General features: G+C 28.7%; 1 protein-coding gene across 1 annotated transcript in view; it reads right to left on the bottom strand.

Moving 5' to 3' along the window:
• Positions 1 to 247: 247 nt before the first annotated feature.
• Positions 248 to 22294, bottom strand: part of CalpC (calpain C) — a 29240-nt gene continuing 7193 nt past the window's right edge. The window contains exons 3-14 of the mRNA XM_015510357.2: positions 20252 to 20321; positions 14874 to 15132; positions 7356 to 7539; positions 3809 to 3886; positions 3551 to 3720; positions 3096 to 3268; positions 2772 to 2980; positions 2577 to 2695; positions 2451 to 2496; positions 2212 to 2338; positions 2077 to 2135; positions 248 to 1185 (exon numbers count right to left, since the gene is read on the bottom strand). Coding sequence (XP_015365843.1) covers positions 835 to 1185; positions 2077 to 2135; positions 2212 to 2338; positions 2451 to 2496; positions 2577 to 2695; positions 2772 to 2980; positions 3096 to 3268; positions 3551 to 3720; positions 3809 to 3886; positions 7356 to 7539; positions 14874 to 15132; positions 20252 to 20321 — 1845 coding nt within the window. The 3' untranslated portion in view covers positions 248 to 834. The remainder of the gene's footprint in view (positions 1186 to 2076; positions 2136 to 2211; positions 2339 to 2450; positions 2497 to 2576; positions 2696 to 2771; positions 2981 to 3095; positions 3269 to 3550; positions 3721 to 3808; positions 3887 to 7355; positions 7540 to 14873; positions 15133 to 20251; positions 20322 to 22294) is intronic.

Here is a 22294-nt window from a genome sequence, read left to right as displayed (position 1 = left end):
GCCATTTAAGTTGTAAATCCTATATTGATACATAGTATTCTATATAATATATAATAGTATAATAATATGAATATTATAATATAATTCTATACTTAATCTTACACAATTCCATTTTTGAAAATTTGGTTTTAATAATCAAAAGGCAGTCAACATTTATAATTAAAACACGTTCTGCTACGTAATATATTTTTTCGCTTAACGGATTATTTTTCCAATCTTGTTACAAGCGACACAAAAACAAAACAAAAAAGTTCATATTTATTTTAATAAATCATCTAAAAACTTAACAATTTCCTAATAATTAGGTTGATTTATATTTACAATGTATAGGATTAAACTAAGTATAATAATAAATTATGTTAAGCACAGTATGAGTTTTTTTCTTCAAAACAGTGGTCTATAAAGTAAAATAATACTTAAAAATTATGATGCAAACAACAATCAAGATACATTTTATAGTTAAAAAAAAATACAATATCTATATACTATTTATATAATAGGTGGTGTAGTAACGTCATAATTAAAATAATACATTACTATAATATTATACATTGGTTCACTGACTCACAATATGTATATAACTAAAAGCTAAAACGGCAATCGTAACCCATTTTCACTACAATAACATTATTATTATTATTATACTATGGGATTGTTGTCCATTTTGACTTCGAAGTGAGTAAGAATATAAACGGTAAAGTGATTATTATAATATTTTTGTAACGAGATAAAAGTTTACAGTCGAGGAAGGTGTACACAATTATATGATCACAATTAGGCTTTTGTCGAATAAAAAACAAAAAAAAAAAAAATTGAATTGAGCAAAGGACCGCGTCAGCACACGAACGCGGATTTGAGCCATTCGGCGAGATTTAGTTTGATGTTGCCGTTGAGAAGAGGATCCTTCGACTCGAACAGATTGAACGCGATGCTCAGGTGCAGGATGGCGGAAACGAAGTCACCGAACCTCAAGGTGCCGTCCTTCCGCATGTACCTAAGTATAAGGATCGACAACACTTCGGTGTTCACCTGGAAGCCCACTTCCAGCAGCGCGTCCTTTAGCCGTTCGGCTTTCAGAATGCCAGTCTTGTCTTTCGAATGGTTCTTGAACACCGTCTGCCAATACTTGAGGCTACACATCAGGTCCTTAAAATCGTTAAACTTCAGTCGTCCACTGCCAGTGCTCTGTGAATAAAATTAAAATTAGAATATATTCAATCGATTTCCCGTCGATCTGATTATAATATAAAATAACTACACGCAGACGCCATCGTACAAATTCTCAAATTCTTAAGCAAAACCAAACTGTACAATAAAATATTTACAAAATAAAAATTGTATTACTAAAAGTATGGTTATTTTTCTTTTGCATAGTGGTCTAAATGCATGCATTCGTCTTACGAATTTTCGATCAGGTCACGTGTCCTGACGCGAGTTTAACATTTTTACCCATCACAAAAAGTGCACAACATCGCTAAAGAAGTTTTCATTTCAAAAAAAAAAATACATAATATTCACAATTTATATGTTATTGAAAAACGATAAGATATGATGATTCGACATTTTTTTGTGCCCTTCAAAATATACATAATGTGGTAGGCACACGATTATTGTCCCTGTGCCATTTTAAAATTATTTTTTTGATGTGACAGATACATAATAATATTAAATATTACAATACAAAAAACGGGTAACGTAATCATCAACTGTGCGCAAATAATTATTATAAATAATATATGTGTGCTAAATACTAATTTAGTAATTAGTAGTTAGGTACTTGTCGAAATAACAGCCGAGGAGAAAACATATTTGTTTTAATTATATGAGAACCCTTTACAAGTTTTAAAATTAAATTTCCCTGCATTATTACGTATATATATATATATATATATATATATATTATACGTTCACTAATATATTTTATTCATCTTATAAACATCACATTCAGGCAGTTTAGATAGGTACATACTATTATATTCTCAGGACAGGTCGTAAACCTAAATATTTATTTAAGCAAATTATTAACAGACATTGCTTGAATACGAAATAATATAATTATTGAAAGTGAAAACTCACGTCCAAGGTGATGACTACTTGCCGGCAGACTTCCATGCTAGCACAACTCTTTATATAATCTGTAATAATATACATGACAAAATAATATTGTTATACTGATCATCCTGATCATCGAGAGCAATTATTTTAATTTACCATTTGGCAAACAAGCGTCTAGGAGCTCTTGGAGTTCAAATGCATTCACTGTCCTGTGCTCGTCGGCTAACTGTAGGAACACCGATTCGTATTGGACAAATGTCTTACCATCCAAATTTACTGGTGCCTAAATATATTAATTCAATAATTGGTTTAATTTCGCATACTGTCTTGGACATAGCCAACAATAGTATAGGGGTGATTAGTTATAAATTATTTTAATATTATAATGTACCTACCTTCATTATTGCTGATTTCAATAGCGAAGGGACAGTGTCAAGTAATCTGAAAAAATAAAACCCAATAATATTATGTTAATAACGATGATAATATTAAGATATTTGCACTGCTTTAAAAACGCTTACTTGAGTTTTAATGGTTTGCTCGAATACACTCTCAACGTGAACCCCGATTCTTGACCCGGTTCAAACGTGGTAGGTATTATTAAATATCCACCCTGGTCCAAAAAGCATCGATGACTTACCTAGAAATATATTATAAACAAGAATTTATTTTCCGCGAATGAATTAATTAAACTTATTATATTATTCTCGGCATACTTGTCTGCTGTTGGTGTATTGTGAGTTAACTAGTGATTTATTTTTTTTGAAAAAATCTTTGCCCGTCGAGTCCATACACGCTTTTGGTAACGAATACGACGTGAAACCGATCACTTTAGGTTCCATAATGCTGTGTTGGTTCAATGAAATTACAACTTCTTCCATTTCGCTCAAGATTAAATGTAGTTGCGGATTAATGTGAAAAGTTTCTAAAAACAAAAAAATTTAATTAAATAATAAACACCTTAGGTATTCGTACGAATGTAAGAATTACATAGAGTTCATATATATATATATACGAGAAATAATATGTTCCACAATTACCTGGATTATTTCGACATCCTCCGGCCGTCACACCTCTTTGCCAAGTACCTTGATGAAGACGCATTTGCCATGTCCTCTTGTGATGCAGAGACGGTTCGTCTCGGCTGGTGTCACTGTCCAAGTGTACCATTTCGACGTGAGTAAACGTCTTCACGAATTCGTTGTAATTCATCCTGAAAAACATTTATCACGGTTAATCATACGCCAACGGCCAGGCTTAACGACTCGTATACTGTAAAATTGTAAAACTTCCGAAATCTCGCGGTAAACAAAAACAAAATTCATATTATAGAAATGTTCGCTAAATAGAATTTTAAATTAATTTTGTTCTAATTTTGTATAGTTTTCAACGATATTTCGTTAAGCAGAAAATGTTGTTAAATGAAAGTTTGTTATCCTATTATGGAAGTTTCACTGCATTATTATATTATGTTAATAATAGCGATGCCCAATACCAAAATTCTCCTTCCATCAAATGAATGGCGTTTATGCGTTCTTTTTCTTTGTGTGGAACATTATCCCAATCGTCGGAATCCCTGGACCACGGACCGTTATACTCGGAGCCGGTACCGCCGGGCTGTCGCAATTTGAACAATTGTATTGGCTCGTTTTTGTACGTTTCCAACTACCGGATTGATAGAAAAAGAGAACAATAAAAATAACAATATTTCCGGTGAAAAATGAATAGGTTGGTACATCAATAATCGACATACCCTTTCCACGGTGCACAGCCTGTAATTGATTCCGATCTGAATACCGTTTGTTAGTTTTTCTGGTACGCTTTTATTAGCCTGAAAAATATATTTAAATATGTTATATTATTACCTATATATTTATGTATGCGTATATAGGTACACGCAATTAACACGATCATTTACAAGGGTATAAAACTGGCCACGGGAATATAAAATTGGGGTCAAATATTTTTGTATAATCACATCATAAACTAATAGCAAAAAAAATAAATACCTACCTACTATAAAACCATTAAGATAATATTAACTGTTGGCTTTGAACAATTAAATTTGTCAAGTAGGTACATAATATAATTCTTCAAATTCAATATACCTATGTAATGCTATTGCAAAATAAATATAAATGATTTGTATAGGCAAATAAAAAACCATTTAATGGTGTAAATATTTGAAAATAATAAATGTAAATGTCGACCGAGTCTTCACGCAGATTTTCAATGTAGGTTGTTGCATTCAATGAATTTATTTATTAATAATATTGCTTTGAATATACCGTAATGATCTGGGTGAACACAATTCGTTACGCTATCGATTTAAGTTCACGATACGGACCCAATAGGAAAACTGGCTTTATGAATAATAATAATATAGTGCCTCAAAGACATGTTATCGTCGTAACATTGACGTATATAATTATGAACACTATAGCTCATAGAATATTATTAAATGTACGCTTGAGTAGTTAGATTTATCGAACAAAATAATCATAAACGTGAAATCATCACAATGTTGTATTTTTCATAACAAACTTACAATATAATACCGTTATACAAAAATACTGCAATAAAAGAATTAAAAGTAATATATTATTTACTTGTTGTACCCATACTCGTATTCGAATTAAAAAGTTAAAAAAAAAATTTCCGATAATAAATATTTGCAACAACCTTCTTATGAAAAGTGATTTGTTGACACGTTTTCTTTTATTATTGTCTTGTAATATGTGATTGGAACTAAGATATCCTGAAAATCGATATTACTAGCTTCCTTTTAAGGGAATGTTCGAAGGCCATTATATTGAATAACATATGACCATGATGGCAGTCTGCAGAGGCTTTAAACTCGCTAAAGAGGTTCGCTATCTTCAGGGAGTAGGTTTATGTTGTAGTTATCCAAATACAACAGACTGCGATATAAGTCTGTGAGATACTAATTACTGATACTTAATGAGAACAAGTATACCTATGGAAACATGACGTGTTGTGAATAAAATAAATAGTTAAACTGGCATTTGATAAAAAGTATTGTATAATTTAAACTTATCTGATAACCATAATATTTTTTTTTATTTATTGTAAAAATATATCCAAATATCTACAGGTATCTTCAAATTAGGTACAGTGTATTATATAATTATTATACTAAATTGTATAACATTGTACTAAACAGTAAACATACTCACGTTAAATGTATTTATTTATCATAATATTAGGAATATGTTTGAATTTTAAAACTATTTTTTCACTAAAAATCTTCGACGATTTAAGTACCTAATCGTCATTTATTTTATTACTTTAGAAGTCTCTGAAAGGGCGGTACTGGTTTGCGCACAAATACCAAAAAGACAACTTGTTTGGGCACAAAACTACCACTCGTTTGGGAACAGTTGAACCGTAACCAAGCACATGGTTTGGGCACAGTTACCTTTTATTATGATCCAGACTTAGGACTGTCTATGAATATATGCATAGGTATGGTTAAAAATGCATGTTAATACTTGCTTTTTAATAATAATTGTTAATAAATTTATAATATGTTAAAAATGGATATAATATAATATTTGTTTGTGTAAATTTTAATTTTAATTTTAATATAATATGATTGGTAAACGTGTCTATTATTTTCCGTAAAAACAGTTTTCCATTATTTTTATGTATTTCATTTGGTCTATTTCGCCAGATCTATATCTTGTCCATAAGTTTATGCGATGTTCGACTTGACTCCTTACTCCTTATTTTCGTGTGCGCAAACCAGTTGTACATTTAATATAACTGTGTGCGTAAACGAGTTCCGATTTTTCAGGTAAAAATTGTAGAATGTGCGCAAACAAGTTGCAGCCCTCTGAAATTATTTTAGTAACCTAACGAGAGTCCTGTTCAAAGATGCGGTAACGCTTATTTTATTAATTTTTTTCAACAAGACTCATTTTTGCTTACGCAATTATATTGTTTTATTAATTTAAACGGTTGGAAGTGGCGCTTGATTTCGTTTTCTAGTGAAATTCGAATTGTTTTTTTTTCGTGGATTTCACAGGTGGAAAAATACATTAATAATAATAACATTTATAATAACAATCATAACATCCGAAGAAACTTGTAATTAAACAAACGAAACTAGCTTAGTGGTAATTAAATGAACACGAGTCGGAAAGAGAAACTACTACAGGAATCTATGATACTAAATGTTAATTCGACTAAGAAGATCATTATCGCGAAGGAATGCCTACGCATCGCGCCGAATTACGTATGCTCGGGCTTCAGCGAGAATCACCTTCGTATTGTTTAAATTTGGCACAGTTTGAGAAACCACGATATTAGAATATTATCATATTGATGAAACAATTTTTGAGTCGTTATTGAATACGATATCGTAATATTCTGTATGTCCAAAACTATATTAATAATTTTATCGTTAAAATCGGAGTGCTTTATAATTTTTACTGATTTTTTAATTTTGTAAAAATATTAATTATACGCTACTATATAAGTAGCACTTCGCCGTAGTGATTCTTCCTGTTATTAAATATGTATATAAGTATATTAATATTATTTAGTTAGGCACTAAGTCACCTGCGGATTTTCTCTAGGGACTTGAGAAATAATTGTCTATTGTACGCACGCATTTATCAAATTATATATTTGTTACAATTTACGAAAAGTATACCTACTTCGTTTACGATTTGAAAATTGTGAAAGGCTTACACTCGAACGTAAATTAGTTTTTTCCTTACTATTTGTAGTTTTATCATTGTATACGTTTTTAATTTATTTTTTAATGATAAACTTATAACGTAAATAATTAAAACTAATAAGTGGTGAAAATAACACGGCACATTTCAAACGTGGCTGCAGAAGACATGCAACACACGCTCGAACACGAATACCTATTATATTACTATATTATCAGAAAGCGTTACTCTACATTTTAAAGTATAAACCCACCAATGTATAATTATATAAAAGAATATTGTTCTGATAGACCTTGACATAAAAATGATTTATAACACGATGCATAATGTATACGCTGTTATCATCTTAAGCCATCCAACATTTTATGTTTTCATCTACGAGATGTAATTATATACAATACCAGTCTACAATATAATAGAACTTTGATAACAATATTATAAATTTTAATCATTTGATCTATATTTTAGTTTCCGTGATGTCATTGCAGGTATATAGCTATTTACCCATGTACATAGGTTGGGTAATACAAGTTTAATAATATAATATATTTTTCAGAAACATTTACTTTGTATTTAACTTTTTAAATGACAAATTACCTGAGGTGAGACCGGTTGTACTGTGCAAGTGACAATAGACGTCATGTCCAACATTTTCGCAATCATTCTACCACAAGTGGTTTGGTCTTGTCGAATATTAATGCTTTCCGTGATACCACCAGTCAGATCAGCGAGTCCATCCAAAAGAGTACCATATTTAAGAGCTTCATACGAACCATGTAATCTGAATAAAAAATCGAATATGAGTCAAATAGCTAATTTGTTGTAGCAATAAATAAATAGCAATACAGTATACTTGCATATGCTTTTGTTACAATATGTAATTTGGATATTGTGAAACAAATGATTATTTGACAATTTTCCAACAATACATAGAACATAGTATTTACTATACGTATTATAATTAATTAATTCATTGTATTATTATTATTATTATTTACTTGTACACGTTGTTAGCACAAGAATAAATTAGCTATGTGTACAAACAATTTTAAATAAGTGAAATTTGGTTTTCGACATAATTTTTATAAATCTTATTTGCTTTAAAATAAATACAAATATTCTCTAGTTTCACATAATCTTTAAAAGTGATTCTAAACTGTGTTAGCTTACCCAAAACAGATACTACTTTTTTTTTACCGTAATATACTTTATTATAACATCGACGTGCCTATATAGTGATTAAGACAAGAATTGTTGACATAAACTTACTAAACTTGGGGATTTATTAATATTATTACTTTGTTTGGGTTTCTTCTATCGTACTGGAAAAATGTTTTCTAAAATCAAAACCATGTAAACTAAAATACCACATAAAAATACAAAACATTCCCTCGTCGCACCACTCAGAATCGAAAAAAAAACGCTTTCGAAATTAAACTATAAGAATTATAGTTTAACATGATAATATTAAGAATATATAATAAGGTGTTTTATTGAAGTGTTTTAATGGGTTATTAATATATAATATGTAATCGTATAATTATCAGCAATAAAATGTTTATGACTTTTTGTAGATTTAACTAATTCGGTTATTAAGTAATGCAAAGTGTAAAGCTTATTATCTACTTTTAAAGCTAATATCAAGATGTTAAACCATGAAAATATTATAATACAATATATGTTTACTGCGAAATAACAATTTAGTGATAGGTACCTCCATACGTATATCTAACAGTTAAACCGCGACGAATATATCTCAAACATACGCTTAATTTCAACCTAAATCACTGTGGTTTGAATACTTTCACAATAATATTCCAAACGGGTCAATATCAAATAGAGCCGAAAGCAGTTGTCTGTTAGGTATACTAAAATAATAGGATGATAATGCACTCGCGCTGTATAGCATTGTATATTGATGGTCATGGAACAGGATTCAAGTTCATTGGCAAAACGCGTTTCGTTGTCGTTCATCGTTTTCCATTTTGAATACGATTCGAAAGTGATCGATACCTACACAGGACACAATTGTTTAAAACGCTTGTTCATATAACACTCCAGCGTATGCGCATTGCAAGCTTTAAAAACGTTTGTATCACTTTCCAGTCTCTATTGGTATGCGATAGATTTTAAATAGTTGTAAGCAGGCGTTATTGTTTTTCTTATTATTTACAGCCATGACAAAATCTTATGCAATAAATAAAATTACTATTCAGTTTTTAACCAAACTAGGATAATCGGTAAATAATATTAAATCATTGTTATTAAATTATTATTATTGCTACTATTATTTTAATCATAATCAAAGCTAAATCGCTGTGATTGAACGATGAAAGAAAATTTACCACTTTATAATATAATATAGGCAGTGGCCGAAAATGAATTTAAATAACATTGTTTCCACAAAGCTATAGGTATATTGATAATCTATTTTGTTGAATCTTATATAAAATAATTTTATTATTATAATTATATTCTACGACAGCAACAAAATAATCATAGGTTATATAGTTATGACAGTTAACATTATATTTTTACTTATCTGTTAACGAAAATAAAAATTGGTCAGGTTATAAATGAGATATTCATATTTTATATAATATAAAACCTAAATAATTTATTACACCTTCAACGATCGTCTTAGAACAACGTGTAGGTATATACTATCTAGTATATACATTATACACGTTATACATTAGATGCAAACATCACTTTGTGAAATCGACTTTTCACGGAGTAATTTAGTTGTTCATTCGGAGGATGTTTAAAAAACCTGGAGGTTTGAATTAGTTGCGATCTCCTCAAAATTATAAGTATAGGTACCTGGTTATATTATTATATACCTACCTACTGTTAATTGTTCGTATACAGGATGATTCTTTTATCAAACAACACTCATTATTTAAAAAAGTATTGACTTTTTTCAATTTTTTTTTTTTTCAAAATTGTAGATTTACACTCTTCTTGAATTGTTTATTATTTTTATATTTTTCACCCTTATATTTATTATATACACCACCATCAACTTTTGATTTTCAAATGGTAACCTATACTTCAAATTTCATAATTTAATAAAGCTATTTTTTTAATTAATTATTACGTTAAAATTTTGAATTTAGCGCTAGTAGTTTATGAGTTATAGGTATTTAAAGTTTAGATTGGCAGAGTGGAGTGGTACGGGGTTACCCCGCAAAATGTTTGTCCACTACTCCGCTTGTCTAAACATTAAATACTTATAACTCATTAACTACTAGTCCTAAATTCGATTTTTATGTATCAAAATTTTTAGAAAAATATTCTGCTTTGGAATATGAAATTAAAAAACTATGTTGCCATTCAAAAAAGTAAAAAACTTAAAAAATGATAAGGATAAAAAATATTTAAAAATATAATTTTTTAATAAAAGCGTTGGTTTTTTAACAACTTGAAACTATGTAAAACAATATTTTGAAAAAAGTCAATACTTTTATAAATAATGAGTGTTGTTTGATAAACGAATCACCCTGTATATCGTATCAATTATCGTAAATATAGACGTGCCTCGGGCTCGTTATTATTATGTTTTGATTTATGTTTCGAACATTTTATAATGATATATATTATTGTGTCGAATGAACTCGGCCGTTACACCGATCACGACGTTACAGTGCGGTTGTGCGGTTGTGCCGTCAAATCCTAAACTGCATCATACACGGTGAATGGTGACGCAGTTTTGTAGGTAACTATAAATAGTTTGGCTACGAACAAATTGTTGGGTACAAGAACCTATTCCAGGCAGTATCATCCACGCATCATCATGTCTTTGGGCTGAGTTTATGCGATTGGAAATCTTCGTTTATCAGATCGTTTAGGGTAGTGGCGAAACCGCACAGTTGTTTTATGTATGTGACGTTGACGCATAGCGGAACACGTCATGATTTCGGCGGTCCTAATTCGATCACGGCGAAACGGAAAAAAAATATAAAATATAATAATACAAACTAACAATAATCTTATTGTACTATACGCGTATAATATGGCACTTCACTTTCAGATATCATAATGAGTACGCCCGTCATCGTTTATTATTGTATAGCAATCGAAGATTTTTCAAGTTTCGTACATTATTATTGTATATTATATCAGTTTGGATCAGTAATTGAACCGACCTTTTATCACCAAATATCACTTGACATACACTTGCCATTCTAAAAGCTAAATAATTAAGAAGAATTTAGAAAAATTTAAATTAGGACGATTAGGTTTGTATTTGTATAGGCATAGGCTATACATAAAACTAAAACATTTGAAATTAGTAAAAAAAAATATATAAAGTTTTAATTTATTATTGCTTAATTTTTTTTCATTTTTATTTTGTAAATTTGACAGTGGTATTTAAGTTTAGAATAAGAAGGCTCCCAGCGATGTCACTTGACAAGTTTCAGTTAATATTATTATGCTTTTAACAGGTCCCTGCAGGGCCAGAACATCAATATTAAGCAAAATTAATTTTATTTTCACCAGTTGATCACTTTCAATTTCGATTATTTTACTTAATCTTATGCATCATATTATAATCATATCCATTTGTCTAGCTTAATTTTACATAAGGAAAAACTACTATTTAAAAAGTGGATTCCTAAAATGTATTTGGGTTGGGAACAGTTTAATTATTAATAGTGTTATAAATAATAATCTTCTTACATTTTATATTACCTCAGCGCTAGTGGTGATAATTTTCCATTGTCTTGATTATAGTCTTATTTATAAATATTTATACTTTTTTTCTCCGACTGATTGCGTCGATACCCAATGAACAAAATAGCACAATTTATTAATATCGTGTTCAATTAACGCACTACCACTACCGATGAACAGCATATCTTCCACAGTCCATCGACACGAAATCATTGCAATTTAAATTGTACAGTAATAAGTAAAAACCGTTTCCGCGCGGGCACTATAGAGTACCGGTAGCCAGGCTCGTATATTATTATTTTAATTCTCGAGTCCATTTTTGGCGTGTATTGACGGCGGCGTGGGTTAAAGGAAACATTCAAGGTCTTCGATCCAAGTCCAGTGACCGCGCGCTGTTCATTATTCATCATATTGGATTTTATTACTATCATTATTATGTGGAAGAACTGAAGTGATAACTAATTAGCGATTTGATATTTTGATAAGAGATTCGCGATGACGAACATAAAATTATTATTTTCTTGGATTTTGTGGGACTAGGCGCGTTGATAATAATAATATTTTATTATTATTATTATTATTATTGTGATCGACGACACCCGACTGAAGTAGTTTTCACTAATTTCTCAGAGAGCGATCGCATTGTGCGCTGCGCCGGACCGCATATCGAGCGACCGACAGGTTTCTAAAATGACCGCAGGCGTATAAAATTGTATATGAACTGGTATCAATCAAAATGCAATACGGCGAGACTGGGAATTAATTTATGCAGCACTTGTTGAGGGGGACGGTGCCCGGTCGGAATTTAAATAATTCAAGCAGGCGAGTTGGAGCTGATGTTATTTTTCAGACACCGATCTCCGTGTCTAACGAGAAAGAAAAACGTATGCGTGTACAGTTTCGGAGATATATACGGGGATAATACTGTTATTATATACCTACGCGTATGTTTCCAAAAGAAATAATAATATTTTTTAAGACCACACCGCACCACGCGTGAATTCAACGTTTAATCCCTTTAGGTAAATACGAGTATATTACAATACATAGGTGATATAACATCCGTAACGAAGTTTAAAAAACCGTATGAAAACTATTATTTATGAAGCAAAGTAGGTATTTTGTGTATAATTAATTATTGCTTTGAAATAAGGGATAACAACACTAAATAATATATTATGAACATTTTCCACTTTCACAAACACTGTCGCTGCTTCATCTGGTCGGCTGGAGTGTAGTAAATTTTATAAAAATCTCGTTTCACATTTTTATTACTAATATAGTAATATATTATATTCTCTCACTTAATAAAATATGTAATTCTTTAGTGACATAAAAAAAAAACTCGAACGAAAATAAGCAAAGTCATTATTTCTCATTGCTTTCTCGGAGTAACGCGTAAATATATATATATATAATATTATTATTATATTAAATCTTGGATCTTTTAAAAATTTACAGTACCTCGCTATACGATTAGGCCGGGCCTCCAGAAATATTATTATGTTAAATTGTTAGCATTTCGCCTTTGTCTCAAACGCTCCCATGCAATATAAAATATGATAAACCATCTGAGGCGTAGGAAGTTCAACGAGGCTGAAAAAAACTATTGGACACGCATGTGCACGTATGTTGCAAATGGGATTACGTATTGTTATCAAGACAAAAATTAACGATTATACTTTTATGATCAAATAATTGCCAGCTTTAAATTTTTCATCTACTCGTATTTCCAAATCTAATAAAAATTGGATTAGCTTTTTTAAAATTTTTAAAATTTTAAAACTAGATTTATTGCTTAAATAAATATAATAGTACACCTATCAACATAATATTTTGTTTATGAAGTTATTAAAATTGAATAATTAATTATAAAAAATAATTATAATTTGGTGTTTTGTTTATGTATACACACGTTATATGTTCATTCCCCCTTTTTCACAAAATGCATTGCGTAATCTATTTATACTCGAATTATATTTTGATAAATTATTCATAACTTCATAAAATATAATAATATACTTATGAAAAACTTCTAGACACATATTATAATAATACGCTTTATTTCACTTGATCTAAATTATATTCAACTTATTATAATTAAGTACAATTATGCATAATAAATGAATATTTATTTAATAAGTGCCTAGTGGCTAATACATTATTATAGATCTATAATAGCTACGTCGGCGGGTGGCACTTATGAGTGCTCTCCCGTTCTGTTAATTCTTGCTATTATGCATACTTAACTAAAATTACTAATTGTACTTATTATAATCTTTATTAACGAAAATTTGATTCCAATCAACATTTTTTTCTATATAATATAATACAAATGTTTACAGCGATGAGTCTATAATGATAGGTACGAATTTATAATTTACAACAGTTTTAAAATTAAATCAAAAGGTATACACAAAATATAAAGTAATAGATGAAAAACTTAAATAAATAATAAAAACAAAAACAAATCTTAATATTCTATGAAAATAAAATATATATTATATTTATATTATTTATTTATTTTTATATTTTTTTTATGTGTATAGATTACAATTATATTTTTTTCAAATCAAAAATAATCTATACTTTATATATAACATTATATATTAATAATAAAACTATAAAACAATAAGTACTAAGAATACTCAACTTTCTATTTAATTATCATATTTTATTTCCATAACAATAATTTTAAATTCTTATTTATTGGTATGTTAGGTACTTACTATCTAGGTATATCAATATTGTAAATCATTTCTCAATACCGTTTATTAGTTATTGCGCTTAAAAATTTTCGAGGTCACATAATACAATTTTACATAATTTTCATATGATTACCTATATAACTAGTCAGCAAAATAATGGCGAAGTTTTAAATTTTGAATTTACTATAAACTACCATATGGTGAATAATAAATCGTTAATAATTTACATTGATCAGTTAGGAAGCAACTAATATTTACGATTTATTTTGATATTACCTATAGGCTATAACTTAATTGTATACTTGTCATGTTTTGAACGATTTAGTAGGTACGGTAATATTTAGATAGGTTTACGTATCAGGCAAACAAATTGAATAGTATGATTCTTTTATTCAGTATTATTCTCTTAAACGCATTTATTTCTATCATTCTATCGGAAGGTGTATAATTTAAATTAACTTTAATTGTGATTCCTAGTTCACAAATTCACTGCTATTGATATTATGTTTAATTTAATTCAATTGTTTTATTTTACATATTTCCAGTTATTCTGTAGTCGAGCCTTTCAGGCATACTTAATTGTAATATTATAATGAATAATATACCTAACAAAATAAAAATATACCAATTATCAGTAAAATCAGATCGAGGCGTTGATTAACGTTGATCATACGAACACTACGTATTATTAATTTTATAAACGATTATTATTTTAATTGTGCGTGCTTACTTGGCGTACGCTTTTTCCAGCAATCCCGGCCAAAACTGATCGGTATGTGTAGATTGCAAAAACGCCAGCCGGTTGTTAACGGTTGGAAGTCTATCGTCGACCAACACTTCCATCCATTCGCCACACCACCACAAACGAAACCGGAAAACACCGCTGTACTCTTTTTCACTGGAAAGCGACTGGTCGGCCGGCACTACGCGATAAAACAAACCTTTACAAAGGTACAGAACGCCCAGACAAGATACGAGCCATTTATCGCCTGCAATACAAACATAATATTAAAATGTACGATTAGTGTTGACTAACTGTCTAATTTTCAAGACAAGTTATTGTATACAAAAAAAAAAGTAAATAAGTCGTCACATTATGATTATAATTAGTTATAAACAATCGTAGGTAAATTATTACGAAATGATAAAGTATGTTTTACATTATTTTCAATTTTGTAATACAATTCTGCTATTTTTTTTTAAATATAGGTTTCATATTATAATATTATAATAATAAAACATCAAAATATTGAACAAAAAACAAAAATTCCAACTAGGAAAATATAGAAAATCGTTAGAAATTAAAATATTTTTATTAAATTATGTTATTCCCAAAATCGAGTCTCAACTAACTTTAAAAGAACATTAGATTTCGCACGTATAATACAATTTTATTAGCTTATATGTAGGTAGTACAAAATAATTATTTATTTACACTGCATTAAAAAATTAACTAATCGGTTTTCAAACCAAAAAATAAATAAATTTTAATCCTTCCGATTAAAATATCTACCTACGCCTCAGTGCCTCACTATGAGTTTAATTTATTTTAAGGAATAAACCGAATGTTGTTATTAGGTGGTAAATTTTATTGAACATATTATTTTTCAATTTGTGTATTGTTATATGTATAATATTATTACTGGATCCGTTCCACAAGAGCTAACAAACAAAATGTAATAAACCTATTACGTACATATAATATAATATTATATTATTGACATATTTTTTCCGACTATTCGAAGTTTTTGTATAGAGCACCTTTATATTTCGTGGTCTGCTATATACTGTGATGGGTAGGTATAATTTAGTGTTTGTAAAAATAATCTAATTTAAACGGTATCCCGTTTTAAATCGAAAGAACAAGGTTTATATTGTACGCTGATGCTTTATTCAATTTATATATTATAGTTATCGTTTAATCACATTTTTGTTTTTTGTTTTTCCAAACACCATTGCAATTGCAACGTTACAATAAGTTTATTATCTCTCAATCTCTATATGGTTTTGTATTTTACAAAAAAATAACGTCCAGCTGATATTATTACAACATAATTCGAGTGATCGTTCTCGTTGTTTTATAATATTATGATCTAAACTCTAAAGAGTTAGTTGGTAATGGAATTTCACATATTATATGATAATATTATGTTTGTACTTTGGAATAGCATACCTACTTGTAATATTATGATATTATACGTTTGGAAGGCACACGTTAAACGTATCCAAAACATTTTTTGTGTAGCGAAAATAATGCGCGAACAGTAACCGACTAACCGTAGGTACCTACCCACTGTAACGGGGTTGGTCGATCAACTGAAAATATAATGCGCGTTAGTATGCACACGCGGAAAACTCTCCTGATGAATCTTTTGTCAATCTGAAAATATCACAACAAAAGTATAATGTGCTGCAAGCTAATTTGTTCCAGTCTCATGAACACATGGATATAACTCTGGAGACACAGAATACACTGCGATACACTTGACATATTTTGACTGATGTTTAAATTACCACATTTATATTCCTAATATTTAGAAGAAAAAAATGTTTGTTGTGGACAAATAAAAAACTTAGGCTACAACTAAAACGTGCATCTGTCAGCCGGTTATAATAATAATTATTATTTATTGACTTTGGTGATTGCTCTGATGATCTGTTCAAAAATACCATGTTCAACGCGGTTCGAATTTTCACTATCGTCGTAAAATCACCAGAAACATTGTTGGATCTTTTTTACTGATATATTACAGTACGCAAACGTACTCGTTTAGATATGCTGTGCTGACAATAGGTGCAGACTAAACCACAGCGACGAGCATAATAGAACTGTATAATATATAAAATCTGACGCACTACGTTGAATATTATTATAATTACGAAAACCAAAATATATTGTTTACTTTTATCCTCCCACAAGGTCGTGTACACGAATCTTCATCCCGTGGTGTAACGCTATATTTTCGTGTGTTCCAATAATCGTGTATATATTTTTGTATATTATTTTTATGTCCTACAAACGAACAAAAACATACATTGTTCCCGACAAATGCAGATACGCTTGATCAATATCCACGTGTATATAATAATATAATTTTGTTCAGTTCCGTTGTGTTGAAATACTTACTCATCGCTATACAGATAATTTGACATGTCAGAGGATCGGCACACTGACCGTGTTAGGTGGGGGGGGGGGGGGTCTATTATAATATAGGTGCCATTCGGTTAGATTATTCTGTACAATGCCAATCTATTCTAATTAAATTATAAACTAAGTATTGAATTCTATAGTTTTCCCACCTGAAAATAATGTCGAAATAACACCATAAACCATGGTTTAAATTAGCATAATATTAACAGTTAATTTTTAAATGATAAATAATTACAAAAAGTATATTCATAAATCACGACACATTCGTATTTTTCCTTCATAGATAATATTGTAAACACAGAATAAAATAATGTAGTATGACTAGTAGGTTTGTAGATTAAAAGCATTAAGCCGAGTGGAGTAAAATATTATTATTTAAAAATGCATTTACTTAATGATGAATCCAAAAAAATATAATATCCAGAAAATAATTTAATCCATAATCTTATTAGTAGATAGCATATTGTATAATATACAAACTTCCCATATAAAGTACGTAACAAATTTAGTTTCCACTTAATACGTATCCATTATATTAAACGGACTATATATGTTTAAGATTGAAAGTTTATTTATACTTATTATAATTTATTAATAAAATCGTGAAGCAAAACTACATTAAGCTAAAGTTAATACTTTTTATTGGTGTTTAACTATTTGAACGTTTAAAAATATGAAATATTATTCAAACCACTGCAGCAAACAATCATATAAATAAAAACGAATAATGACTTCAACGCGCGTTACTTTGTCTTTGATCAATTTTGAAAATTATTACTATTATATTTAATACCAAACTTGGTATTATAAATCATTATCAATATAAATAGCCTTGATAATAAATATATATCCTGTTCAAATTATTTTTTTATGACATTTTGACGAATTAACCAGAAGACTGTCAGTAGTCATTGAAATCCAAATTTTAGCTTATTTTGTTGCAAAATATTTTTACCAATTCAACAAGACCACACAATACGCACATAGTGACATGTGTACTTATTTTTTTCCTTTCTTTTAACAAACATTATAATAAAGTAGAATTATCGCCAGCTACTACCTTCACAAGGCTGCGACCGTCACGGCGTTCTAAAATCTTATACATTTAGCGTTCTAAAATCCTATAGGTACATTTAGTGTTTACTTATAGATATGTTTTATAGAAAATTGATAAAAACCAGTCCGTAGATGGCAAAGTTTGGTTTTCATAAAAACAAATAAAACATAAATAAAATAAAATATAAATTCATGATCGATAAATGAAAATGTTAATAGGTTGACATTATAATATAAACTGTTCCGATTTAGACATTCGATACTGCAATTTAGTAAAGGTAATCTGGATTGATATAAGCTTCATCAATGCTATTTAATGTGTCACACAACTATAATGCAATTTTTAGTGTATACATATTATGTATATGATATACTGATGAACAAATCAAAATATTCTGAAATAAGTTTAATAAATCATAATTTTTATACAACCCATTTTCATTTATTGTGTACATCGGATAAATTAAAACATATGGCTTTAAGGTTTTAATATTTATATTCATATATATTTATATAAGCTTGTTTATCAACTGGTATTATTAATAGAAAAATAATGTTTTCACATACTATTCTATATATATTTATTTTAACGTTAAGAAATCGGAATACTAAAATATCAAAATTTCATAAAATTATATATTATAAACTTTTAACAAATTTTTATTGAGCTAGGTGTTTAAATTATTTTTAAATTTCTCAAAATGTTAAACAAATTCTTATAGAAAATATATGTTTGAATAATTTTAATTTTATTCAATATTCAAAAGTGCAGTAATTTTGTTAGTGTTTCTTACATTTTTAAAATAACTAGAGCTAATTTTGTATAAATGTTTCTAGTTGAATGTTTCATAATAATATTATTAATGAACTACCTAATTAGTACCTATGCAGCATTTAGGTATAATCTTTCAAGAGCTTTATAAAATATACTAACCTAGGAACTAAATTATTTTACTATAAAAATTATCGTTAAAGATAAAACTTATAAGTATGCGAACATATAAGTTCTTGCAGAATGAAAAAAAATACTTTGAACAACTACGTACACCATAAATTTCAAACTAGGTATGTATGATGTATCTAATTTTTTACAATGATAATAATATAAATTATCGAGTAAATAATTATAAAACTATTATCTAGTAACATTTTTAAAAAGTAGTTTATTACCTATCATCCATCGGACTATTCACAATTTTTTACTTATGTTTAAAATAATATAAATTGTTTCTTATATATAATACATAAAATGTTCATTATAACAAAAAATAAATCTGTTATAATATTGAGTTTAATTAACTAATAAATGTCTGAAGTAAAAAATAAAATGTTAACACGTGATTTAAGTTTTATTTTTATACCCATAAAACGATATAATATAATTGATATGGTTTACTTTGTAGTGCGAAATCGACATACTTTACGCATTTGCTAAAATAATTTGAATTAAGACTAACTGTTTTTCGAAATGACAATTGAAAATTCTACCAAAGTAACATTATATATAAATATATAAATGATAATGATCAACTGATTAATAGTGTTATTTAAAATGGGTAAATAAAATTAAAAAAAGCGTTTGCTATTGGAAATTTTCACGCACACTAAGTATCAGAAATTAGACATGGGCACTCTCTCTGATTTGATTTTACCCTTCTATTACAGACACAGACACAAATCATAGAAGTGAAAGTCAAAAAACATGAGTTTTCAAAAAATAGTACCTAGTAAATAGAGTTGTACAAAAAATTAAAAATACAGAATTTGAGCGGGAGAAAAAATAGTAATTAAAATGAATAAACACTTTAATTTTATTCTTTATTTCCGATTCAATTTTTAACAAAAACTAAATGATAATAAGGATATTTACGACTAATCATCCATTTATAAATTACACTTACCCATTTTTCCTGGACTGATATCAAATTGAGACGTAGAATCACTGACGAAAACCGGTCTATTACAAATCTCCTAAAACAAAAAGGTATAATATTATAATTTATTTGTTGGAGATCTATTTCATTTTTGGTATATAAGCACTGTTAAAATATTATAAAAACAATTTGGCGTTGTGTATATTAAATTGAATGAATATTATATTGAATAGTATTCAAAGTATGGTATAAATAATACCTTTTTTTGGTAAATGATGGATATTAATAAATAAATAATATTATAACAAATACATTTTATCTATTAAGAATGTTTTAGCTTTAATGTTTTAGAAACTTTTAGCTTTAAGATAATGTTTAAGTTTTATATTTTGGCTAGTTAGCTTTTTTTATTTATTATATCATGATATTTTATTAGTTATGTTAATGTTTAATTTTTATAATTTTGTTCTTTTTATATTTTAAATATTGAATATATTTCGAAATGTAATTTTTAATACTCCGATATCCATAGCGCAATGGAGCTCACATGTTCGTAAAAATCCGACCGGTTCTCCAGTTCATTGAAATCGTTTTTAATAATTCAAAATGGACAGTCGTATAGCGATTCAGATGCAGTTTCGTATTTTTCGATCCTCACACACAACGCTATATAAATGTATATATTTATATTATGTACAATGTACGTCATACTCATATATGCCTATATATTATATTATAATACAGATTATATGTATCGTGCGTGTATGTACGTATATATTATACGTCGTTAAATATGTATGCAGTACAGACAGTGTACAGTTTATACATATATGAATGGAATTTGGAAAACAGTAAGAAATAATACCAATACATAAAAATAAAATATGTATGCTACGCTGTCCAATAGACGTTTTCGGCCGAGGGATATCATCTCCCGTTTAAAACATTCACAGCCGGTCGGTTTCACTGGGTGCAACTTACTTATACACACTCGCATAACCTACTTACAATGGTCAGTGGTTCTTCATCGTACGCATGTATATAAATATATACCAAGCAATTGAAACACATATTTATATTTAAACCTATATATCGTACACGTACGATAATATAGTAATATAATATACAATACATTATTATTCTTTATATTCCTGCGAATTGTAATTTATTTTTACTCTTCAATTTATAACCGTTCATCGGTTATCAATGGCCAATGACGAGCAAAACGAATAAAATATTAGGCATTCAGACACCGTGATACGATGAAAAATGTGGTCACCGGGCAGACGTTTTGGTCGTTTATCATCATTGTGTGCTGATGAGAACGAACACTGAGGAGATGTCGCATTTACTGCAGACTCGACAGTCCGAAACTCGTAAATAATTCCGCTTGATGATACAATACACATACGTATTGTTAATACAATAAAAAATGGTAATTGCCCATTCGTTTATTTATTTGTTTCAGTTACATTTCTTCATTGTGCGACGATACATAGTTAAGGAGCCGGAACATGACGAAACATTAATAATGCAAAAATAATTTGCCGGCTTATGCGTGGGATTTTAATATTTTGTGTAATTTTCGAAACATTGTTAAATATTGATACTTTATCGCAGGATTAAACGGTAATCATAAAATTGGTTTTTTTTCATTCGTGTCGGAAAAGAATACTGCATAGGTACTGTTAAAATGAATTCGTTTTATTTATAAGTTATAACTATATTTTGTAATAAAAATACCATAATATTTAAATGAGTGTTTTAGTTGAATTATTCGAGTGAAAAATAACATCTATTACACAGTATAATAAGTGTGGTGTCAAATAAATTTAGCCGGCACAGTTAGGTCACATTTTACAAGCCAACATAGATTAATAATGTATACCATTTTAATTACAACGAATCGCAGTGTCGTCAGTGGTTATTGTTAATTTTTAATGCCTAAATTAGAAAAAAACAAAACAAAATATTGTTGACTCTATAACTTATGTAGAGAACGTACAACTGATTTTATGTTTATTATACGCTAAGATGTTTAGATTTCAAACGTCGCCATCAGTGTCGAAC

The sequence above is a fragment of the Diuraphis noxia genome, unplaced genomic scaffold (assembly GCF_037042655.1).
Source record: "Diuraphis noxia isolate RWA-SAM2 unplaced genomic scaffold, SU_Dnox_SAM2 contig0003, whole genome shotgun sequence".
In the NCBI taxonomy this organism is placed as follows: domain Eukaryota; kingdom Metazoa; phylum Arthropoda; class Insecta; order Hemiptera; family Aphididae; genus Diuraphis; species Diuraphis noxia.
The sequence above is the reverse complement of the archived record's forward strand: the minus strand, read 5'-3'. Positions and strand labels throughout refer to the sequence as shown.